This window comes from Lynx rufus, unplaced genomic scaffold (assembly GCF_022079265.1).
Source record: "Lynx rufus isolate CCGP_SWC_20201006 ecotype Redwood Valley unplaced genomic scaffold, mLynRuf1.p SCAF_7, whole genome shotgun sequence".
Taxonomy (NCBI): Eukaryota; Metazoa; Chordata; class Mammalia; order Carnivora; family Felidae; genus Lynx; species Lynx rufus.
In genome coordinates, this window is record NW_025814889.1 from 1,132,862 (window position 1) to 1,155,947 (window position 23,086).

Genomic DNA, 23,086 nt, shown 5'->3' on the forward strand with positions numbered 1-23,086 from the left:
ACCCAGTTGCCCACATCTCCCCTGTGCGCCCTCCTTCTGGAGCAAAGGCCTGCACTGGGCGATGGCTGCAGGTTCCCTGGGAAGCCCTTCCATGCGGGGTTGGCAGGAGCCAGTGTTGGCTTTGCTGAGAGTGCAGGGAGGTGATGTGTGCTCTGGCTGGGAGTAGGAATCCAGACTTGCCGAGAGCCCCTCCTCGGTGGTCCTGGGGAGGAAGTGCCAGAGGCTGCGGTCTAAATAACCCCTGCACCTAGGTGGCTTAGGTGGTTGAGTGTCCAACTTCGGCTCAGGTCATGATCTCACGGTTCATGAGTTTGAGCCCTGCATCGAGCTCTGTGCTGACAGCTCAGAGCCTAGAGCCTGCTTTAGATTCTGTGTCTCCCTCTCTCTCTGCCCCTGCCCCACTCGTGCTCTCTCTCTCACAAATAAATAAGCGTTAAAAAATTTTTTTTAAATAAGCCCCAGCAGCAGCTCGTTCCTGCCTGGCATATCTGCGGTAAAAATGTGAGGAAGATGCTCTATTTTCTTCCTAGCAGCACCTGCCACTTCTAAAAGCACCAAGAAATAAAAGACATCTGTGTCAGGAAGTGAGCCCCAGGGTGCATCTGAGGATGTATTTGTTTGTTTTTCTGAACCACTGGCTTTGCAAGTTGGAACCGGGGCGGGGGTGGGGGGGAGCGGGGAGGCTGTGGTGGGTGCTGGGCGCAGAGAGGCAGGGGGACACAGTGGGTCTCAGGCTGTCCCCACTTGGCCATGCCGGCCTCAGGAGGAAGTGGGTAAATTAGGTAAATTAGGGCCGGCCCTGAACATTCTGCCAGACCTCTCCTCCCAGACCTCAGGGCTCCTGGGTCTTCATGATGCCAGACTTTCGGGAGCAAATGGAAAGACAGTTCTAAGCAGCTGTCTAATGGAGTACAGTTCACAGTTTTATACAGGAAGCCGGTCTCCTGGAGATCCAGCTTGATGAACCCTCCAGGAAAAATGAATCTGTTCCATGTTGTTTCTCCTCCTTTCTCTGGGATATGTGACAGTGAAGGGTCCCTGTTCTACCCTTGGGGGGGGCGCCTGCTGTCACCTGCCAGCTCCCGGGGAAGCTCCCCGAAAGGCCCCTATATTTAGGGAGCTCCCTTATCCTGACTCTCAGTTGCATTTGCTTTCCATAGGGTGTGGCTCTGGGCTGGACGTTTGTGTTGGACACACAACTTGGACCAACTCTTGTGTTGAAGCCCCAGCCCCAAGGGGATGGAGTCAAGAGGAGGGAACTCTGGGGGTGATGAGGCCATGAGGGCCCCCCTGATGTGATCACTGCCCTTGGGAGGGAGCCCCCGCACAGCCCCCGTACCTCCCCACCCACATGAGGATACAGCGGCTCCCCCAGACACTGGGTCCTGCACCCCCCGTCCCCAGATTGTGGGCAGCCAATGCCTGTTGTTTCTAATCCACCCCAGCTGTGCTGTTGGGTTCCAGCAACCATGGGGGAAGAGAGGGGTGACACTTACTCAGAGCCACACTATGGGGATCTCCCCGACCACTCTCCACAGGGGAGAGTGAGGGTCTTCGAGCAAATCTGGAGGAAAGGGGAATGGATCTTTCTGGACAGGCTGCAATCCGTGTTAGAGAACTAGGTTAAGTTCAGTACACGTAGGGTTTCTCAAAAGTGTTCTTCCTCTGCACCTGCTTTATCTCAGCAAAGCCTGGGCATTCAGAAAGTGCTTCTCTGTCCTTCCACTGGCAATTAGAACACAAACGCAGCCTTCCGTGGGGGAAATCAGATGCCAAAAATAAACCTTCCCTACGCATGTCTCGTCTGCTGCACCTCAACTGAAGATTTCCCGGGATGAGTCAGCGTCTTTACTGGGACCAGATACCTCATAATATATGTGTCTAATTTCACTGCCTGCCTCAGACCGTCTGCCTGGTGCTGCTTTTGGGAGGGGTCTGTGTGTGCATGTGCAGTGTGTGCATGTGTGGGGGTGCATGCACGCACGGTACATGTTGCACGCACGAATAATATCAGGAAGAGAATTTACTGGCACTCTGGAGCAGCTGAACACTCTTCCCGAGATGCTGACCCACATCAGGAGAGGTCATCAGACCCACACAGGAGAGGCCGGCTGTGTCCCCGCACTCCAGAACACAGCGTCCCCTCTGTTGGGTGGACCCCATCTGTCCACATCTGCTCTGACCAAACGCTGAAGAGGGCAGGTCCTGCCCAGCGCTCACACCCGGGTTTGCTACCCGGGGCGACACCCACTGCTGGCTTAGTTACACATAAATAAACACGCTCAGCGTTATTCTCTGCAAAGCTGCAAACACAGGTGAGCAAAGCCACCTGGACCTGCTCTTTCTCTGCGTAATTCTCTCCCCATCTCCTCCCCTCTCTTGTGCAGAGCGGGGCAGGGGCCGCTGATCAACTGAAATGAGGCAGAGAACCATAGGAATTAAATAGCTAATTTTAGCTTTTCAAGTCACCCTGCTCTCAGTGATGTGGGCGATTCACACGAGGGTTTGGAGGCTAAGGGGGCAGCCAGGCCACACGAGTGAGCATGCTCAGCGCAGAAAGCCTGGCCCGGGGGCTGGCGGAGGGGAGGGGGCTGTGTCTTACGGTCGGCCGTGATCTCGTAGGGTGAGTGCAGCCTGGCATCTCCACAGGGGGACGTGCTCACGTAGAGATGGAACAGCACGTTGTCCCGCAGCCGGTAGCCGCCGTCCTTGGACCGTTCGAATATCGAGTGCTCTGAGTCCTCCCGCCGCTTGCTAGGGTCAGAGAGAGGGTCCTCGTCACTCATTATGAACCAACAGGAAAGGCGCCCATTGGGCCGATGCCTTTGCATCTTATTTTGTGTCTTATTTCCCCGTGTCTTTCTCGTTGCCCTCTGCCTACTGCGTCTAGAGCAGGTGGCAGTGAAATGGGGAAGGGGGACCCAGTGACAGCAGTTCTGTTCTGTGCCCCCAGCCATGTGTCCGGCCTCAAGAGGGCACCACTCCAGATGCCTGTGGCTGGGTCTGTGGGGTGCTGTAGTCGTGTGGAGACACTGCCCTTTGGCGACCACCTTGCTAGAGGCTGGACGTTTGTGTCCCCCAACTTAATATGTTGGAGTCCTGCACCCCAGGATGTCAGTGTCAGCATGTGGGGCCTCTGGGAGGGGAGGAGGCCATGAGGTGGGGCCCCATGATGGGATTAGTGTCCTTATGAAGGAGACCCCAGGGCGCCCCCTCGCCCCTTCCACACGTGAGGAGGACACAGGAGAAGACACTGCCTGTGACCCAGGATGCAGCGTCTCATCAGACACCAGACCTGCTGCCCCTTGAATCCTGGACGTCCAGTGAGAGCTGCGAGTGATTGGGAGTTTGTGGTGTTTTGTGGCGGCCGCTTGGGCCTGAACAGTCCCCGTTACTGGGGGGATAACCTTGTTACCAGGCGTGTCTGTACGTGTGGGCAGGCGGGGCGCTTGCACCTTGCAGACCATCTGCTGCAGCCACCGTGGGCGAGCAGGTGCCCCAGGAGGGAGGCCAGAGGAGAAGGAGGCCTGGCATTTCAGCCTGGCCAGCGCTCAGCGGACGCACCGTCTGGGTCACAATGTGCTGTGGGCAGACGGCTGTCCACACAGGCCCGTCCCTGGGGTCGCCGCTTACCTGAGGTGAAGCTCCAGCTGTGCGTACAGGAAGTGGACCAGCGCCCTCCGGGCCACGATCTCCGCGTGGCAGTCATTGACCACCAGCCCCTGGTCATTGATGTGCTCGCCGCTGATGCACTTGGTGCCCGAGGACAGGACGATGACCTGTGCCTGCCTGACGTCCAAGCCTGGGGGGCAGAGAGGGCATCAGACCCCCATCAGACCCCCTCCGTCAGAATCCCCATCCGTCAGGCCCCCGTCAGAACCCCCCTTCAGATTCCCCCTGTCGGACCTCCCGTCGGACCAACCCCGCCAGACCCCCGTCAGTCTCCTGTCAGAACCCCGTCAGAACCCCCATCAGACCCTGTCAGACTCCTGTCAGAACCCCCCTTCCCGTCAGATCCCCCATCGGACCCCATCAGAACCCCCGTCAGACGCCCATCAGACCCCCTCCGTCAGACCTCCGTCAGATGCGCCCCTCGTCAGACCTCCATCAGACCCCCCTGTCAGATCCCCCCCGTCAGACCCTGCCCCCCGTCAGAATCCCCGTCAGATCCCCCATCAGACCCCTCCCGTCAGACCCCCGTGCAGGAGCGAGGCCGCCCTCCCCTCATGGGGCCCTGGCGGCCCCAGCCCGGAAGCCCCGTATGAACGGGCACCACACCGCGGGCCGGGTACGGGGGCCGCACTTAACGACAGGTGCCTGGGGTCTCGGGCCCACCCGGCCCGCAGAAAGCTCCGTCCCGAGAACTCCTTACTTCCCAAATCGAGACCCGCGGGGGCGCCCGAGCGTGCCCCTGCCGATTCCGGACGGACGCGGAGGGGCTCCCCACTCTTGCGAGTAGCGCCCCGCGGAGGCGGGTGTGACGGACGCCGGCCGGGAGGTCTGGCGGGCCGCTGGCGCTCCGGCGGCCGCGACGCTTCGAGGGCCGGGCCCGGAGCACGTGGCCTGGCCGCGCCCGGAGGCCCCCCCCCCCCCCCCCCCCCCCGCTGACGCCCGGAAACCCGCCCCGCGCGCCCCGCCGCGCGGGCTGGGATTGGCTGGTGCGTGCGTGTCGAGCACGGGCCGGGGTGGGGGGGTGGCGCCTGGAGCCAGGCGGGGGCGGGGCGGACGACGCACCCGCGCACGCTGACCCCGAGCTACCGTCCGCCCCAGCTCCCCGGGTGGGGCCGCCGCGACCGGGGCCTGCGGGGCGGGCGCGTGCCTGCGTCACATGCCGGGCGCCCTGGGCCCCGAGGCCCCGGTGACAATGGCCTTTCAGGGCCGGGGACCTGCGGTGTGTGGTGGGGCCGCCCCCTCTCCGGCCCGGCGCAGAAGTGGGAGCCACCCCATCCCCCACCGGCGCGGCCTCGCTTCACCCCCGCAGTTCAGGAGCCACGTGGAAGCCGCGGGACCTGAGGGCAAAGCGCGAGGCCGCGGTCACAGACGGCGTGCCAATGGTGAGTGTCCTGTTTGGGCGCCACCAGGCTGTTGTTCCCAAAGAGCCGCAGCACAGACAGGAACTCCGTGGCGGGCGGGGGGGGGGGGGGAAGTGTATGTGAAGCTCTGTCCCCCCTCCCCCGTCCCTGCGCGGGTGAGGGGCTGGCGGGGGTCCCCAGGGGCCCCGGCATCGTCCCCCCGCCCCCCTCTCCCCCTCCCCGGTCCCTGCGCAGGTGAGGGGCCTGCGGGGGCCTCCTGAGGCCGGGAGCGGATGGGTCATTCCCACAGTGGAGGCTCCTTGATTTAACCGTCTCAGGACAGTGCTCCTTCTGACCACAGTCCCAACGACATTCTCTGCAAGAACGGGGAACAAAACCAAAGAAACCTTAAGAACGAACCCCACACTCCTGTTTTCGGAAGTGATGTGGGTCACCTGCATTGAGGGCGGCCCTGGAAGACCACAGGCCGAGTCTGTTGTCCTGACTGCACAGCCGGATCCCGCTCCCGATTCGCCCCCCACGCTCCCCGTCGGGCTGTTCCGGGGCCCTTTTTAAATAGACACTGGGAGTGGAGCTGAGGAAAGTGAGTGACCTTGTGAGTAAGGGGTGCTGGTACCCGCTCTCTGTGTCTCCTGTGGCTGTGCCCCGGGTGGAGGAGGCCCTTGCCCTGTGCCCCCTGCACCCCCGGCTCCCTGTACCCTCTGTACCCCCTGCACCCCCTGTGCCCCCTGCTCTCTCTGTACCCCCCACCCTGGTCCCCCTGCACCCCCAGTACCCCTATGCCCCGTGCACACTCCATACCCCTGTGTCCCCTGTGCCCCCTGAACCTAGGCTGCTGAGATCTGTGAGTAATAAATGTTGTGACTTCCTCCCTTGTACTGAAGCTGCGCCTTCAGTCCAAACGTGCCTGGGGTGTCCACTCCCCCGTCGTGGGGTCTCGGAGGCGGGGGGAGCCAGCTGCTGGCCCCACGCACGTGGCTTGTGCCTCCCCTTCAGTAGGTCACACAGTGGGTATTCCTGGTCCAGTGAAGCTCGGCTGCTCGATGCACTGACCTAATAGGCTTATGGGTCCACGAATGTAGCCATATTTTCTCTTCATGTAGATGGTGAATTCCTTCAGGAGTCAGAATTGCCACAAAATATTTCAAGAAGGGTCTCCCCGGAGAGTCTGCGTAATTGGATGGGTCACCTGGGACAATCCAGTCAGTTTTCCCGAGTTAGTAACAAATCTGATTTCCAGGTGCCGCATGGGAAGATGGTGTCAGGAAACCATAAGCCAGATGCACCTGTTAAGCAAAAAAAAGGACCCCACCTGCAGCTTGTGGGGTCCTGAATTCTGTGCTGCGTGTGGTCAGCAGATACCCGACAGGTTAGCAGATGGTGGTATTGCTCTGTTGAGTCCCTCAGAACTTAGTTCTGAAGCCCAGATGACATCTGCCCGCGCCTGGCCCATAAGTGTGGGTCCTTGTTTTGAAATAAAACAGGAGAGGAAAAAAGAAGGAAAGATGTGGAGTGGGGGAGCACCACACATCCCCCTGCGGTCAGGAGGCTGGCCCTCTGTGTGTGCAGTGGGGGAGGAGGCCCTCCATGTGTGTGTGCAGTGGGGGAGGGGGCCAGGGGGCCCTCTGTGTGTTAAGGCGAGACTGCCTGATGGATGGATGGGATGCAGCAGTGTTTCTTTCTGCGTGTCCGTCCATTCTACTCCTTCCTTCCTTCCTTCCTTCCTCCCTCCGTCTCCGTTTCTGTGGCCCCAGACTGCCCAGTGCCCTGGCCAGGCTGGCCCTCGCTGGCCCTCTCCATGTGAGATGTGGCTTTGTGGACATCTCAGGAAACAATTGGATGCTCACTTCTTTTGTTCTGGTCACACAGTCAGCTGCGCTGCTCTGAGAAGAGGGAACATAGGATCCGATTAACCCCCTGTGGTTTCTTCCCCAGGACTGGCGAAATGTTTGAAAGCAGCCCCCAGATCAGCTGCTCCCATTCCACTGCCTGCAGCATCCTGGCACTCGCTTGGGGGACACCCGAGAGTCATCGATCAATAGGCCCTCGTCCCAGGGGATAAGGCCGGCCAGCTGCCAGGGAGCCGCATTCTAGCAAAGGTGGTTATCCGGTGGAGCCCGTTGTGGACGAGCCAGCTTGATGGAGAAATGGCTTTGCAGATCCCAGCTTAATTAAAGCAGGTATTTAGAGTAATGGAAAGTAACGTTTACGATGGTTTCCTTAGTTTTTCCACCTTCAGATGTCTGTGCATGTGCCCGATAGCTTAGCAACGGAGGACGGTTTGGGACTTGTCCCCATTTCTCTTGAGGGCCGGTCTGATTCTCCTCTCTTGATTCTGTGGAAGTTGGAGCTGTAGAAACAGAAACTGCTGTCCCTTCACCCTTCATTAATCCTCACTTCTCTGGACTCCAGGCTCTGCCTTATTCAGTGTAGTTATGTGCCCCTAGAGACACACTATTTGCTTCTTCACCTCCTGTGTGCCATTCCATGCCACATGCCACAGTCCTACTCTTCAAAGGATTTATCATGAATTTGGGGAGATGATTCAGACACAGAAATGTCTACAATATAAGGTATTATGTGATAAATATCATGAAAATCTGCACACAGAATCTCATCAGGGGGAGGGGAGGGGAGAGAACTCTGTGCTTGGGGTCTCTACAAGCTGGCCGAGGCCTGGGCTTCCCGGGAAGTGATTCATTGAGTTCTCTTGGAGGCTCTTAGAAGGCAGTTATGCAAACAGAGAGGGTGAGGGAAGAAGCCAGGCAAAGAGAAGGTTTCACATGAGCTTAGTCTCCAGCTGATCTGACAGAAAACTCTGGAACTTGTAGGTGCCACAGAGGCCATGTGCTCTGGGACACAGGTGCTGAGCTGTGGCCCCTGTTGTGGTGACTGTTACTCTGAAGGGCAACATGAGGCATGGTCATAGAAGACACAACCATACTGAGTTATACAGAGCGAACAGAAGTGGTCAGAGGCCCCTGCCCGCAAAGCACCAAGCCCCGTTAGTTTTGTGGGAGAATTGTACCAAACTTTAAGTAGCACACAATTTCAAGGCTATTTAAAGTGTTCCAGAGCGTATGAAGACCAGGAAAGGCTTCAAATGATTTTTATCATGAAATCCCTGTTATTGATCTATCCACCTGACTGAGAACGTGCAGAAGGAAAACTCCAGGTAGCCTCGGTTATAGGTATTGAAAATTCTAACCGCCAAGCATTGGAGGAAAAGAGCAATACAGTAAGTATTACAAGGGTGGTTTATTCCAGAAATGCAAAAATGGGTTCAATTAAAATGCAATTCAAAAATACGATTATAATTACAGATACTGAAAAGGCATCTACAAAATCCAACAACTACTTTTGGTAAAAACTCAATAAAAAATAGGTGGATTTTTAAATGTGATTTTACATGTATGTATATGTATATGTATATATTACATAGGTATATACACACATATACGTCATAAAGATATAGATGTACTCACACGTTATAGAGAGATGTGTATACAGACACAGATGTTATAGAGGTGTATATGTTATATAGAGAGATACATACACATGCACGATGTTATAGAGAGTTGGATGTAGACACAAATGCATGTTATAGAGAGATGTACACACATACACAGACATATGTAGGCAGAGGTATACACACAGGCACACACACACATATATAATATATAGAAAGAGGTGTAGACACACGTAGAGACAGGTATATTCACATACATGGTAGAGAGGGATATGCACATGCACCCTCCCCTAGCGTCATGCTTGCTGGGGAAACACTAGAGGGGTGTCCACTGAGCCCAGGAATACCGCAAGAATGCCCATGGTAACTTCCTTACTTAACATTTGCTGAAGTTATTAGCCAGCACAAGAAGAGAAGGACATTGGAGATACAGTAATTGGAACGGAGAAGTAAGAGTGTTGCTATTGAACGTGCTATGGTTTATATGTGGAAATCTCTGGAGAATCCAATTGGAATACAGCTAGAAATAGAGAATCAGAAAGGGGATAGGGTGCAAGTTAATATACAGAAATCAATAGCTTTCATCTGTACACACAACAGCGGGTAAGAGACTGTAAGGGACAAACCGCTCTGTTTACAGCAGCAAACAAGGTAACAGGAATAAGTTTAACAAGAAATGATCAAGACGAATAACCAATAAAACATTACCCTTCCCCCCGCAAGACACCAACAAAGCGTGAACAAGTGGATGTCCCACATACTCAGACAGGAAGATCTGACGTCATGAAGCCTCTCTAAAGTGATTGATGAGGTTAACATGGTTCCGACGGGAACAGCACTAGGGCTTTGTTTCTGACAAAGAAAATCGGGTTGAAAAGTATAGTTTTGTCCTGTCTTTTTTTTTTTTTTTTTCCAACTTTTATTTATTTTTGGGACAGAGAGAGACAGAGCATGAACGGGGGAGGGGCAGAGAGAGAGGGAGACAGAATCGGAAACAGGCTCCAGGCTCTGAGCCATCAGCCCAGAGCCAGACGCGGGGCTCGAACTCACGGACCGCGAGATCGTGACCTGGCTGAAGTTGGACGCTTAACCGACTGCGCCACCCAGGCGCCCCTGTCCTGTCATTTATATTTGAGCCATGCAAGTTGATTCTGGTAGGAAACCCAGGAAATTCTGGGAAAGAACACCAATAGTAGCACACAAAGCTGGGAGATATCAAGCAGATTACAAGGACTCAGTAACAACTTGCTATGGTTTTGATGCATGAAGTCCCACAAGGGGAACAGAGCAGAGTCCAGAAATTGACCCAAAGTCATGCAGGAAGTTGGTGTAGGATACGGTGATAGCATCTCAAACCTCCGGGGCAAAGGGCCACTATTCCATTGGTGCTATCTAGTAACTGAAGAGCCATCTGAGAAATAAAATTGTATCTTCACCTTATACCATGCATCAGGACCAATTCCAGGCAGATCAAAGGTTTAGGTGCAAAAAAAATGAAGACCTACACATGGGTGTTTCCAGCAGTTTCATTCATAATCTCCCAAACTTGGAAGCAACCAAGATGTTCTCTGTTAGTAGGTGATGTGGTCCGCCCAGACAGTGGAACAGTGTTCGGGTGATGCGGCCCGTCCAGACAATAGAATAGTATTTGGCACTAAAAAGAAATGAGCTCTCAAATCATGAGGAGACATGGAGGAAACTGGCATGCTTATTACCAAGTGAGGGATGCCAACTTCCTTCCTAGGGCTCCACACTGTGTGACTTCAGCTACATGACGCTCCAGGAGAGGCGAAAGTATGAGACAGAAAAAGATCAGTGATTACAGGGCTGGGGGGAGCGTGGGGTGAAGAGACGGAACACATGGAGAGGGTTCTTAGGGCAGTGAGACTAGTCAGTGTGACACTGTAATGGTGGATCCATGTTGTTACACGTTTGTCCAAACCCACAGAATGTACAACACCAAGAATGTAAACTGTGGCCTTTGGTTATTAAGAAAAAGAAGACGTGGGGGTGCGTGGCTGGTTCAGTCGGTAGAATGTGTGACTCTTGATCTTGGGGTCATGAGTTCAAGCCTCATGTTGGGTGTGGAGATTACTTAAAAAAAATCTAAAAAGATGTCAATGTGCTAGAAGAAAACATGGGATAATCTCTTCACAAATCTGGCAGGTGAAAGACCTTTCTAATTATAATTAAAAGTCTCAAAGTAGTAAAAATTGTTAAATTCAAATGCATAAAATAATTCTCAACAGAAAAACATCCTAAAGTCAGTAAAAAGACCATTAAAAACTGGGGAAAAATACAATTTGTGTCACGAATAATTTGTATCTAATATATAAACAACTTTTAGAAAAAAATCCCAATAGAATAATGTGAAAGGCTATATAAAAACATTTCACAGAAAGTAAATAAAAAGTGTTCCTAAATATATGGAAAAACAGTCTCACTGATTTTTTTTTTTTTTAATTTTTTTTTTTTTCAACGTTTATTTATTTTTGGGACAGAGAGAGACAGAGCATGAACGGGGGAGGGGCAGAGAGAGAGGGAGACACAGAATCTGAAACAGGCTCCAGGCTCCGAGCCATCAGCCCAGAGCCTGACGCGGGGCTCGAACTCACGGACCGTGAGATCGTGACCTGGCTGAAGTCGGACGCTTAACCGACTGCGCCACCCAGGCGCCCCCAGTCTCACTGATTTAAAGAGTATGACGTTCAAAATACAATGAGACGTAATTTTTCACCCATCAGGTTGGTCAACATCTAAAGGTTTATTAATGTACAGTTGGAAAGGCTGTGGGGTAGCCTCTGCCCTTATGAGCAGGGGCAGGAATATTTATGGATAGAGTGCATTTGAATGACAAACTCACAAATGCATGTACCCTTTGACTCAGCAGTTCTGTTTCTGGCAATTTATGTGACCCGTTCATAAGCCGTGTGTGAAAACGATGTGGGCACACAGCCATGTGGCACAGTGATGTTTGTAACAGCACACCTTCTCAGGGCCTGTGTCCAGCAGCAGGGAAGATAAACCATTGCGTGAAAAAAGCAAGTGGCAGGGCAGTGATGTAACAGCCGTACCTCTTGTGTGCGTTTCCTTGCATTTGCGTAAAGAAACTCTGGGAGGGTGTTGGTCACGGTCTGGGACTCTACCTGATGTACAAGGTGGCAGGTTAGCCCGTACTGCCTGAGGGATGCTGGCTCAAGACATGAGATTCCTGGCTCAGAGACTAAGGGTATCACTGCAGCCCAGCACAGCAGTTGGCTCCTATTTGCTGTGGTGCCCTGGCCCCCACCTCGTGGGCATGTGCCGGGTCCCAGAGGACACTGCAGCTGGGCAGCTGGGGACACTGAGCTCTGGAAGGTCTCTGTCATGGTGATTCAGTGTGGTTCACTGTGAGTGGAAGCAGGCACACCAGCACTCTGTCCCAGAGGAAGACAGTCGAGAAAAGTTCCAGGACTGGAGTGAATGTCTCTCCCTGGCTGGCCTCTCGCGTCGCCCTGGTCACTTCGGGGAGAACTGGACTGTCTGCTCGCTAGCTGACGCGGTCACCTCTCCCCACTAGGAAGCCGGTACCGGGTCGTGGGAAGGTGACTGGGCTGGCTTGCTCTCTGGCTGGTCTCCATCTGATGCACTGAACTTCTAAGTCGGTGGGCTTCTCCCCAGTGCACCCTGGCCCCGGCGCGCCAACTTCAGGCAATCGTTTGGAATGTACTTTTATTTATTTAACTGGGAAGGAGCGGTTCGTAGCCCATTCAAACCTTGAATGGAATTTTCACAACACAACCTCTGATTTTGGAGGGAAATGATTACATTTCTGAGAATAAAGGTAAATATACCAACCAGCATCCAAGAAATGAATATCAAAACTATGGATTTATCCCACGTGCAGACTGCCCAAGGTTACGGTGTAGAAATGAGTTCTGACTCCCTGTTTCCTAGCGCTGCACCCACTGAGTGTCATGACCCCGGCAGTAGGGTTTCTGTAATCTCCTGTGGAGACAGCAGCCAGCCTTGATGTAGGGCCAGGCCATTGGGAAGTGTCCCCCAGCAGGAGCCACCCGGCACCCTGCAGTGTCTGCCTCAGACTGCCAAGCGCTTGCCCTTTCGCCTCTGTCCTCACTTGGTCAGACCCTGATTATCTCTTTTCCTTCGAATCAGTTCCTTCCTATTGTCAGTCTCTGTTTCTGTCCTTTAAATTTCCTTTAGTTAGTTTGAAATCAAGTGCATTTAAAAATGTTGGCTCAGGCACCTCTTGTGTGGGAGGGCCATGGGTAAGACCGAAGGAAACATTTTCACTTTTGACGGAGACTTTTCTCCCATCAGCGTCTCGGTTTACAGCCATCCCGCAGGACTGTATTCTCTAAACATTGCAGATGCGTGGACTTTAGGAGGAAATTTCGTAAGCTGTGTGAACAAGCTTTGTGCGCTGCCCTGGGGATGGCAGTGCCGGGTGGGGACATAAAGCCACAGGATGTGACCCGCACCGGGACCCAAGCTTTGGAGTCGGGTGACCCTGTTTCTGCTACTGACCTCAGACTTGGGTCACAGGAGCTTGTCCGCTGTCTCCTGTGGCAAATGGGGACAAAACTAGCGCTGTCAAGGTTTTGAGGATGAAAGGGAATCGTATAAAGTTGTGACAGGGGCCGTTGAATCCCAAAGAAATGCTGTGATTTCTAGCCTTTAGTGTCACAGGTATTGGTTCCTCTGATCTGCAGCCAGACTAGTGACATCCGCTGGTAGAAGTCGTTAAAGCCACGTGTTCTTTTATGACTTATATTGACTGTGAAACATGTTCTTTGTATGAGGAGAGGACTCTTGGAGCAGCTGATAAACAGAGTGTGTTCAAGGACCCCTTAAAAATCGACCTGACCACACCCCTCCTGGGCTGTAGGCGAATGGCTGTTGCATTATAATCCCACAGGTTCCAATCATTCATTCGTCACAAAAATATTATAGTTTTAAGAGACTAGAATAAAGTTGAGGTTAGTTTAAATGCCTTGAAGTAAAACAGGGTGTGGTTTCTTCCACCGGTGAACTCTTTGGGGGCAGTTACCTGCCAGGTTGTGATGTCATGATGAGGAAAATGCTGAAGTGTTTGAACAGCTTTGACGGGGGCGCCCGGTCTTGAGAGAGAGTTCAGAACTGCCGCCTTCCTCCCCGTCTGTGTGTCTCCTTGTGCACGTCTGGCGAGAAGCAAGGACTCAGGCGTCTGGTGTGGGGTTAGCCAAGGTCAGCCGCTGCCCCTCCGCAGGTGGCTTCTCCGGGGGGGGGGGGGCCCACTGTGAGCTTCTCTGGAGACAGGCTGGGCCTGTGGCGACTTGGGTGAGTGAGGGCTCTTCTCTTCTCTCCATTTTAAGGAGGGGCGTTCAGCGTAAACATGTCAGCAGTCATGCTACACAAGGCTCAGCAGTAAAATACATCCTGCGTTTTGTGGTTTAGACCTCACCGTCTACACCAAAGCCTGAAAATCATTGTCGCACGTGCTCCTTACTGTACAAGATGGGGCCGCACGCATGGTGACGTGCCTGGACACCAGGACCTTCCTCCCTGCCGCCTGCCTCTGCACCTATCAGCAGGGTCTGGGACCAGCCCCCTGAGGCCTTTGGGGCATTGGGTGCCGTGGGAGGATCGGGGCAAAGACAGCCTTACCTGGTGGCTGGCTCCGTACCCCGCCAGAGCATGGCGCGACATCCCAGAAGCAGATTTCTTCACCCCACGTGGTCATTTTAGGTTCAGAGCAACACGCTCTGAAACACAGTGGAACACGTGTTCCATGTTGTTGCTTGGGACTTTGAGATTGTCCCAGGAAGACGGGCCGGCCTGCTCGGCCCACACGGTTCTGACGTGCTGAACGGAGCTGTTCTGGGCTGTTTTCATGAAGTTTGACCTCACCGTTTTCTTCCCTGTCCCGTTTTCAAGGAGTTGTGCATTTTTTTCTGGGGAGTCCTAAATTCCAGGCGTTTGTGAGCAGTTATAGCTGAACGTCAGCTGAAACCAGACAGATGTTTGTCAAAGCCGTAGCTTCCGGGTGTGTTGTGCAGGGCGGGCCAGTGGAAGACGAGCTGGAGCCTGAACTTCGGAGAGTACACACCAGGAAAGTCTTTCTTCTGGTTGTTTATTTAACAAGCTTAGAAGTAAGTCATTTTCAGGCGAAGATCGAGCATCTCAGCACGACGCCTCGTGCTCAGTCTAAAGGGACCCCCACATCTTGCCGAGACTCCGGAGAGGCACCTAGCCTCTTGGTCTCCTTGTCTGTGTTTCTTAAAAGCCGTAATTAAGATTCCTGCCTTTCCCACTTCTCAGGGTTGTAGCAATTAACTTGATTAGTGTGTGCAAAAGTGCTATCAAAATTATAAATTTGCATATCAAATGAAAATCATCATTACTAAAGGCCCCTTCAAGAATCTCTTTCTCATGGAAACACCCGACTTGCTTCACAAAGGAGAAGCCGGAGCTGTTGCTTGACAACTTGGCTAAACGGTCAGTGTCCAGGTTTCCGGTTCAGGAGGTCAGAGTGAGTGACATGTTGCTTCTCCTCCCGTGGGATCCACCGAAGGAAAGGATTCTGGGGGGTGTGTGGCGGCATGGAGGGGCAGGATGACATCCCAGCACCGCGTGGAGGAGCCGTCACAAGGGAGCAATGGCCTGCGGGGTGGGCTCAAAGAAAGCAGGCACCGACCAGCAGGCCCCAAGGGCGGGTTCACTGGGTGACTTTCAATTTAAGGGGCCTTGTCTGGTCCCGACCCACCTGGGTCAAGGAGGCTTCCGATGGGGGGAGCCCCCACCTTCCGCTGTATCCCGGGAAAGGGATACAATTCTAGAGGAAATCAGAGCTGCACTGGTGATAGTTGAGCTAGTATTTTTCTCATGAATGTGAATATTCAGACAAAAGCCAAAAAGAGACAGAGGCAGACAGTAAACAAAGCTCCATCACAGAGGAGGCCCAGGCCTCAGCTGCTGAGTCTCCCCAGGGACCTGTGGGGAGCGTCACCTCAATAAAACAGGAGAAGGGAGGAACCTGAGGTGATGAGTGATGAAGATTGCAGAGATTAAGAAGCGACGGACAGGGGTGCCTGGGTGGCTCAGTCAGTTGAGCGTCCGACTTCAGCTCAGGTCATGATCTCACCGTTTGAGAGTTCCAGCCCCACGTTGGGTTCTGTGCTGACAGCTCAGAGCCTGGAGCCTGCTTTGGATTCTGTGTCTCCCTCTTTCTCTGCTCCTCCCCTGCTTGTGCTCTGTCTTTCTCGGTCTCTCAAAAATAAATTTTAAAATGTTAATAAAAAATTTAAGAAGCGACGGGCAGTTGAAGAGGGTCAGGGAAGTTTCAGAAATGCCCAAGAACAGAGGAAAAGGGTAGACGACATCAGGAAGTAAGACCGAGGGTTCAGTCAGAATACTGAATGTTTGACAAAAAGTGTGTAAAGGAAGGAATTTATCAACAGAATGATAGAAGGAAACAGTGCAGAAACAGAACAGCTTAAATAAATCAGGGTGGGTGCATGGCTCCCACATGCACACATTCTTGTGAAATTAGAAAACATTCAATTTATTTATTTGTTTCTAAAGTTTATTTTTATTTATTTTGAGAGAGAACGAGCAGGGGTAGGGGCAGAGAGAGAAGGAGAAAGGGAGAGACAGAGAATCCCAAGCAGGCTCCACACCGTCTGCACAGAGCCCAAGCTAAGGCTTGAACTCACAGACCATGAGATCATGACCTGAGCTAAAATCAAGAGTTGGAGGTTTAACCGAATGAGCCCCGTCCCCCCCCCCCCATGCCGCTAAAACATTCAGTTTAAGAAAGGACCCTTTCCCTTCCTTGGGTGGGGTGGGGGCAATCCGGCAAAGATGTCAGCCGGATGTTTCTAGTTAGAAACATTAGTAAGCGATAATAGAAAAATCCCCTCCAGATGTGCAGGGAAAATAATTTTCAGTGTGGAATTCTCCCTAAGCAAAGCTATTCCAGTAATATGAAAGGCACAGTCAGGACACTGCCTGGCGAGCGAGCCTGCTGTTGTTCCCCATGCGTTTTAAAGGGTGTTTCTTGAGGCTGCACCTGTCAGGGAGAAGGGAGGAGAAAGAGGTGTCGTGTGTGTTGGGGGCACAGTCACAGCTGGGGGAGGGTGTGGACCTGTCCACAGACACAGGGACTTGCAGGCACTTCCTTCTTTTCAGCGAAATAGAAGAAAGTTGAGCGTTGTGCCAAACACACACACTACCTCAGAAGGTCTTTAAGGAAGTCTAGCTACAGATTTGGGCCGACCCTAAATGTGACATGGCTTTGAGAATCTGTAAGACTGGACGATACTGCTCTCAGGACACGGTCTGGTGACAGCACAGCAACCCTAGGTCAGCCCTTGCTTGGCGCTGGGGCCCTACAGCATCCTGACCGCGTGGAGGCCAAGTGCTGGTTTCCAACCTCAGATGACTGGACGGAGTAGGGAAGACTTCAGTACGGCGGAGAGTACAAGTACAGTATCGTTATACGACAATACAGACATACACGTACAGTGATACAAGGCCACTTGCAAGGCAGAGCATGAAGTAAAGATAAATCATCTCCGCTTGTAGGACAAGAAATAAAAGCATATTATCTAAAACTACAAATACTACAAATATCATGAAAACTAAAAAAAGTGTCCGATTGTAATGGTGCAGATCAGTATTACTCAGAATTGAAACAGTGAACACGGAACCAATAGTGTTGGGAGTTGCGAGGACACAAATAGACCATGAGTGACGGCTTCCCCGAGGGGCTGGCAGGAGAGCACCGTGTCTTGTCCCGAGCTCTCTTCTGGAGTTTTGACCAGTACTGCATCATTTAGATAAAAGTAAAAGCTATTCTATTCGCAGGCGTATGTTTTTGCAATCAGATTTCCCCTGATGGCCACACAAGGGCAAGCACGTTGCAGGGGCTGAGTCTCGCCCACCTAGAAGTGGACGGGCCTCTGAGTCCCGCTTTCCTGCGGAATCACTGCATTTTTACAACTTTGTACACAGATGGGAACTCGAGCCAGAACAACCTTCCCTCTTGGAGCTTCCTAGGCATTAGCTTAAATACCTGTACTAGGACTGGGGTCAAGTGTCACATCAGCTTTAAGTCAATGATTAAAGAAAATACTTGTCAGTAATTCTGCACACGTCTCCCTAATGTCTTGTTAATCAACATGTTTATTAAATCTTCTCTTTATAACAGGAAAGTAAATTTCAGCAATTTATTCTTCAACGTTTAAAGTTACTAATTAGTGAAACTTCACTTTGTACAGTTGCACTTAATAGAATAAATTTTGTTCATGCAGATAAATTGTCAGCACATAAAACGGTGTATTCACTGACCACTTTTACATGCCGTTTTCCCACGAATCTTTGCAAAATATTACTCCCCTTCCTTCCTTTCTCCTCCCCTCCCTCCTTCCTTCCTCGCCTCCTTTCTCCCCTCCCTCTTCCTTCCTCTCTTCCTCCCCTCCCTCCTTCCTTCCCACTCCCTTCCTTTTTTCCCTTCCTCTTTTCCCTTCCTCTTTACTTCCTCCCCTCCCTCTTCCCTCCTTCCATCCCTCCTTCCCTCCTTTCCCCTCCTCCCCCCTCCTCCCCCCTCCTCCCCCCTCCCTTCTTCCTTCCTTCCCTTCTTTCTTCCTTCTTTATCTTCTTCCCTCCCTCCCTCCCTCCCTCCTTTTTTCCCCTCTAAGTTGCAGAGAGGCTGATTGACCTATAGTCATGGCTAGTTGAAGGTGGGGCTGGGATTCAAACCCAAGCGACTGTTCTTGGACTCTAGCACCTCTCACGGTTTCCTAGATTATGTCCTAAAGTGGGGACTCTTCTTTCCTGGCACCCCCTTAGTGTGCAGAATGGTGCCGGGCATGTAGAGGCATCTGGGCTGCTGGCTGGCTGGAGAAAAGAATGGCCATGTCCAGCAGGAATGATCTCGATGGAGGTGGAGTCCTAGCCCTCAACTTAGAATATCGCATTTTCTACAGAAAATGGCAGATGTTTGTGCAAGTACAAGGGGGGGCAGGTGTCGGTGACTAGGGCCGAATGGAGGCCCTGGGCACCGTGGTATCGTTGACAAAACTGAATTGCCTTGGCCTCAGCACGTTGTCCTCCTACAGTAGTTACCTTTCAAAGCATTTCATATGCGTCATTCTACTCACCAAATAACAGCAGGTGGTGGGGGGGTGGGGGTGGCACTTTTATTTCCATTTTACTAAGATGCCCTGGATGGAAAGGACATGGGATCCTGAGTGGCTTTGCCGCTCCTCTGGCATCCTCACACTGGGCCCCCCCCCGGGGCTGGGATGATAGGAAAACGATGCCGACTATCTGGTTTTAATGGATTTTTAACCTAAATCTGTTTCGTCATCAGATAGATAGTCTTTGTGTAGACACGCAAAGTCTCTGTGTGAAACCTAGCCCAAAGTCAGTTATTTCTGCCATAATCATTTTGAGCGGGTCGCTACCAACTCCTGCCGAGCTGTGGAGCCAGAAACAGTAGGATTCAAACAACCAGCCGGTTAGTTACTATTCATAGGCTAGTAATGAGACGTTTTCACTAAAACTGATTGCTGAAAATCAGCCATCGCCTCTCCCGCCCTGGCTGTCCCAGGCCGCTACCTTCTCTGCAGTCTGGAAGTTCCCCTCCCGTCCTGCCGCTCATTTGGGGCGGGTGCCACGTCTGCGATCCATTTGGCAGGAAGGAGAGCACCCCATGTCCTGTGCTGGGGTTGGCACCCGGCGGGGACTCAGACTCCCTGTGCAGAGGAGACGCAGGCACCCGAGGGCAGCCTCCTCACCCACCCGCCCGCGGCACCGGTCGGCGGCTGGGCCTGACCTTGGCTTCCAGTGCTAGCAACACCAACGTGCCTGGCGTTCTCCACTGCGGCTTGGGAGCCTAATGGGAAACACAGGCCAGGTCCTCACGTGGCCCTTCTTGGTGGGACCCGAGGCGCGTGGGCAGAGCTGGCTCTGAGGTGGTGGGCTTTACGGCCACTGGTGGCACGGCTCTGCTGACCATCTACTCTGGTCACAGAGCTCCCTGGGTCCTATTCCTGTTTCTCTTGTTGGCATCTTCGTGTGGAAGAGGGATTTGTCTTGCTCCCAAGATCAGGCAAACACTAAATCTCCTCTCCTTGCAGGTGAGGTTCCCACGGGGAAAACAAGAGGTGTTACCTGTGGTCATGACGATTCCTGCCAGTGCTTTGTGGCGGGCGTGCGCGGACGCCAGGCCCACGGTCAGCTCGCGGAACTTCTGTGTGACCAGCTGGGACACGGAGTCTGCGAATTCCTGAAAGACACAAGCACCAGGGCCTCTTTGACGGCTGAGCGCAGGCGGTGGCCTGGCCTCCCTCCTCCTCCAAGCCACGTCCCCATGTGCGGTGTCCAGATGACACCATGCCCACTATCCTACGACCCCATGGCCTGGGGAAAGAACCAGATATTACACTGAACCGGTGGCAGGCCACGGTTGTGGGGGAGGACCCCAAGCCTGGCCCCGAGTCTGGGCAGAGCCTGCCCGTGGGAGGCCACAGACACTCCCACCCTCCCCTGCCCCTTGGAGGGGCCAGCCTGGGGCTGTCCTTCTGGGATTCTCGTTTCATAGAACTCTGAGTGGAGCTGGGGGCTTGCACAAACCACACACTTGGTTCCCTGTCTTCGGGGTTGTAGAACCAGTTTCTAAGTACCCCATGATCTCAGGTGCCTCCTGGCTGAGCTGCTCCCTGCTAACCCACAGTCGGCCTTCACATTCCTGCACATGTGTGCATGCACACATGCATGCGCACACGAGCACTCACAGAGACACATTCACAGTGCGTACCCACACACGTGCATGTGCACAGCTGTGCACAAATACATTCGGACAGCGCGTGCGCACGCACACGCACACACACACTGAGTCGACGTAACCCCACGTGTTGAAATTTTCCTAGTGTGACCAGCGTCCCTACTGAAGCCGCTCATCTGCAGTGACAAGGCCGGCGTGGTCCACGGATGTGGTTTTCTCGTCACCCTTCTCCCTCCGACATGGCCCCACGGTGGCCGTGTCGCTTCTCTGCTGCAGGAGGAAGGCTGGGACGCAGCGCCCTTCACGGCACTGGAGGCAGAGGTGTGGTGTGAGTCGTGAGGGCCCGTTTTATAAGGTAATCCTCTTTGTTTTGAGCTGATGGTGTTTCCATGAGGATTCCATGCACTCACGTGTCTGAAATGCTGAGTGTGCTGCCGTGGGCTTCCTAAGTGTTCTTCGTTCATCACCATCGTTGTTACTAATGATCATTTCCCTGGTCGCTGCAGACACTGGTGGCATCTTCCTGTAGTCACGTCCAGCATCCGCTTACCTGCGAGGTGGGCAAGTGGCTCGTTTCTGTGACGGGACGGACGTTCATTTCCCGCCAGGCGTCTGCACGTTGTGCTGCAGACAGGAACAGGTCTCGGCAAAGATGCGAAAGATAGAGACCGCGTTAAAAAAACGCATTTACGGGCCGTGAAACGTGTTGACACAGAAACAGGCCTGCCTCTCGGATGCTGGAAACGCACAGCGACGACACTGAGGCTTTGGCGGCCGCTTCTCCGGTGCCGCTGGGGGCTCGGCGCCTTTCCCTGTGCTGCTGTGGCTGCTGCCGAAGCCTGGAGTGGCGGGTGCCATACAGGTGTGACGGTTCAGGCCTGGCAGGTGGCGTGGGGCCTGCTGGGCGTGGGGCGTGTGTGCTGGGGGGTCTTCCCTGGCTTGGCCCCAGAGGCAGCGAGGCTGCTGGGTGAGGTGCCTCACCTCCACTGGGCACTGTGGAGTCAGTCATGGGCAAGACGAATCCTGGAGACCGTCCTGTCCTGTGTGACCCGAAGATGGAGGTCCAGAGAGAGTGGGTACGTGTCCCAGGCGCACTGGGTGTGGGTGTCCTGGGGCAGCCGGAACTGGAGACCACAAACGGGGTGGTTCAGAACAGCAGAAATCTGTTCCCGCCTGGCTGTGGAGACAGTAGTCTGAGGTCAAGGTGTCGAGGGCATTCTCCCTCCTGAGGCTCCAGGGAGGGTCCTTCCCGCCTCCTCCAGCTTCCGGGAGGGGGCTCCACGTACCCCTGGGCTTGTGGCCATGTCCTTCCTGTCTCTGCTTCCATCATCATGTGGCTTCTGTTCTGCGTCTGCCTCTCTTTCTCTGTCTCTTACAAGATGCCTGTCACTGGGTTTAGGGCTACTCTCATCCAGGATGAGCTCACCTCGGTTCCTTCAGTTCACATCTGCATAGACCCAGGCACGGGCTCCGGGGCAGGACACGGGCATGCCTTTTTGGGGCCACATTCAGACCATTTCTCCTTGTCATGACTCTTCCCTTCTCATGCTGTAACTGAGAGGGCAGCAGTTTTTCACAGAGTGTGAGTTTGGGTAATTTTTGCACGTCTTGGATGAGCCTGACTTCTTAATTTGTGTGGGAAGATTAATTGCATCATCAGGCTTTGCCAGGCGCCCGGACCATGACCTGGGCGGTCGTAACTGCCGTTTCTTGAGCAGCTACAGGTGCGGACACGGGCTGGTAGGGTTCATGGTGCCTTGGCCCCACCTCCGAGGGCAGGGTTTATCCTTTCCCCTGACGCATACTTAGGTCCCACCTCTGGAGGCTAGTGGGCAGGGGAGCTCAGAGCTCTGACTGACGGGACACAAACAGGGAGCTGGGCTCCGTGGGAACAGGGGTCTGAGGGCTCTGTGGGGCGTCCGAGAGGCCCGCTCTTGGGCAAGAGCCTTTGGGCACTGTTCCCGCAGGACCAGCAGGAAGACGCAGCCTCGGTGCCACCTGCCTCTCAGGGAGGAGGGGCTCTCACCTGGCCACGGAGAATGAGGCTCCTGTCTAGGCACAGGGGGCCAGAAAGGCATCACCGGAGCTGACAGCCGAGATGGACCTTGAGGAACCAGTGGGCCTAAGGCCTTACCTTTTGCCTTTGTCAGGTCACAGGAGGACGTGGTCTTCCTCCCTCTGGCTCTTCAGCATGCTGGCCGTTGGGGGAGAGTCGAGATGCTGTTCTGTGGGGGGACCTAACTGCTGGGGTGGCCCTGCCTGCTGGGCACCATGGCGCCTGCAGGTGGCTGTCCGTGCAGTCTCTCTCTGGGATGGGCTTCCTGGGGCTTCACGTGCTGCCTTCTTCTGGCTTCCCCAGGGTTTTAAGCGGCTCAAGGGCAGACCGCCTGTCTTTTACTTCTCTAAAAACGTTTAAAAAATTGAAGTATGGCGAAGCTACTGTGTTATATTCAATATTAGTTTCAGGTGTGCAACATAAGGATGAGATAACTCTGTTCAGCACTCAGCGCTCGTGATGATATGAAGGAGACTCTCAGTCTCCTTCACCTATCACCCCTCCCCCCCACTTCCCCTCTGGTGACCATCAATGAGTGAGGGCATACAGCGTTTGTCTTTCTTTGACTGATTTTTCTTAGAATATATTCTAGTTCAATCTATGTTGTTGCAAATGGCAAGATTTCATTCATTTTTATGGCTGAGTAATATTTCATTGTGTATATACACCACCTCTTCTTTATCTGGTCACCAAACTACGGACACTTGTTTGCTTTCCATATCTTGGTGGTTGTTGATAGTGCTGCCATCAACACTGGG

The 23,086-nt window shown here is 53.4% G+C and overlaps 1 protein-coding gene across 1 annotated transcript in view; it reads right to left on the reverse strand.

Moving 5' to 3' along the window:
- The window catches only part of ADARB2 (adenosine deaminase RNA specific B2 (inactive)), a 414,146-nt gene that overhangs the window by 33,962 nt on the left and 357,098 nt on the right, over window positions 1-23,086 (reverse strand). Inside the window, exons 4-6 of the mRNA XM_047066930.1 lie at window positions 19,660-19,774; window positions 3,634-3,802; window positions 2,603-2,754 (exon numbers count right to left, since the gene is read on the reverse strand). Of these exons, the coding sequence (XP_046922886.1) occupies window positions 2,603-2,754; window positions 3,634-3,802; window positions 19,660-19,774 (436 nt within the window). The remainder of the gene's footprint in view (window positions 1-2,602; window positions 2,755-3,633; window positions 3,803-19,659; window positions 19,775-23,086) is intronic.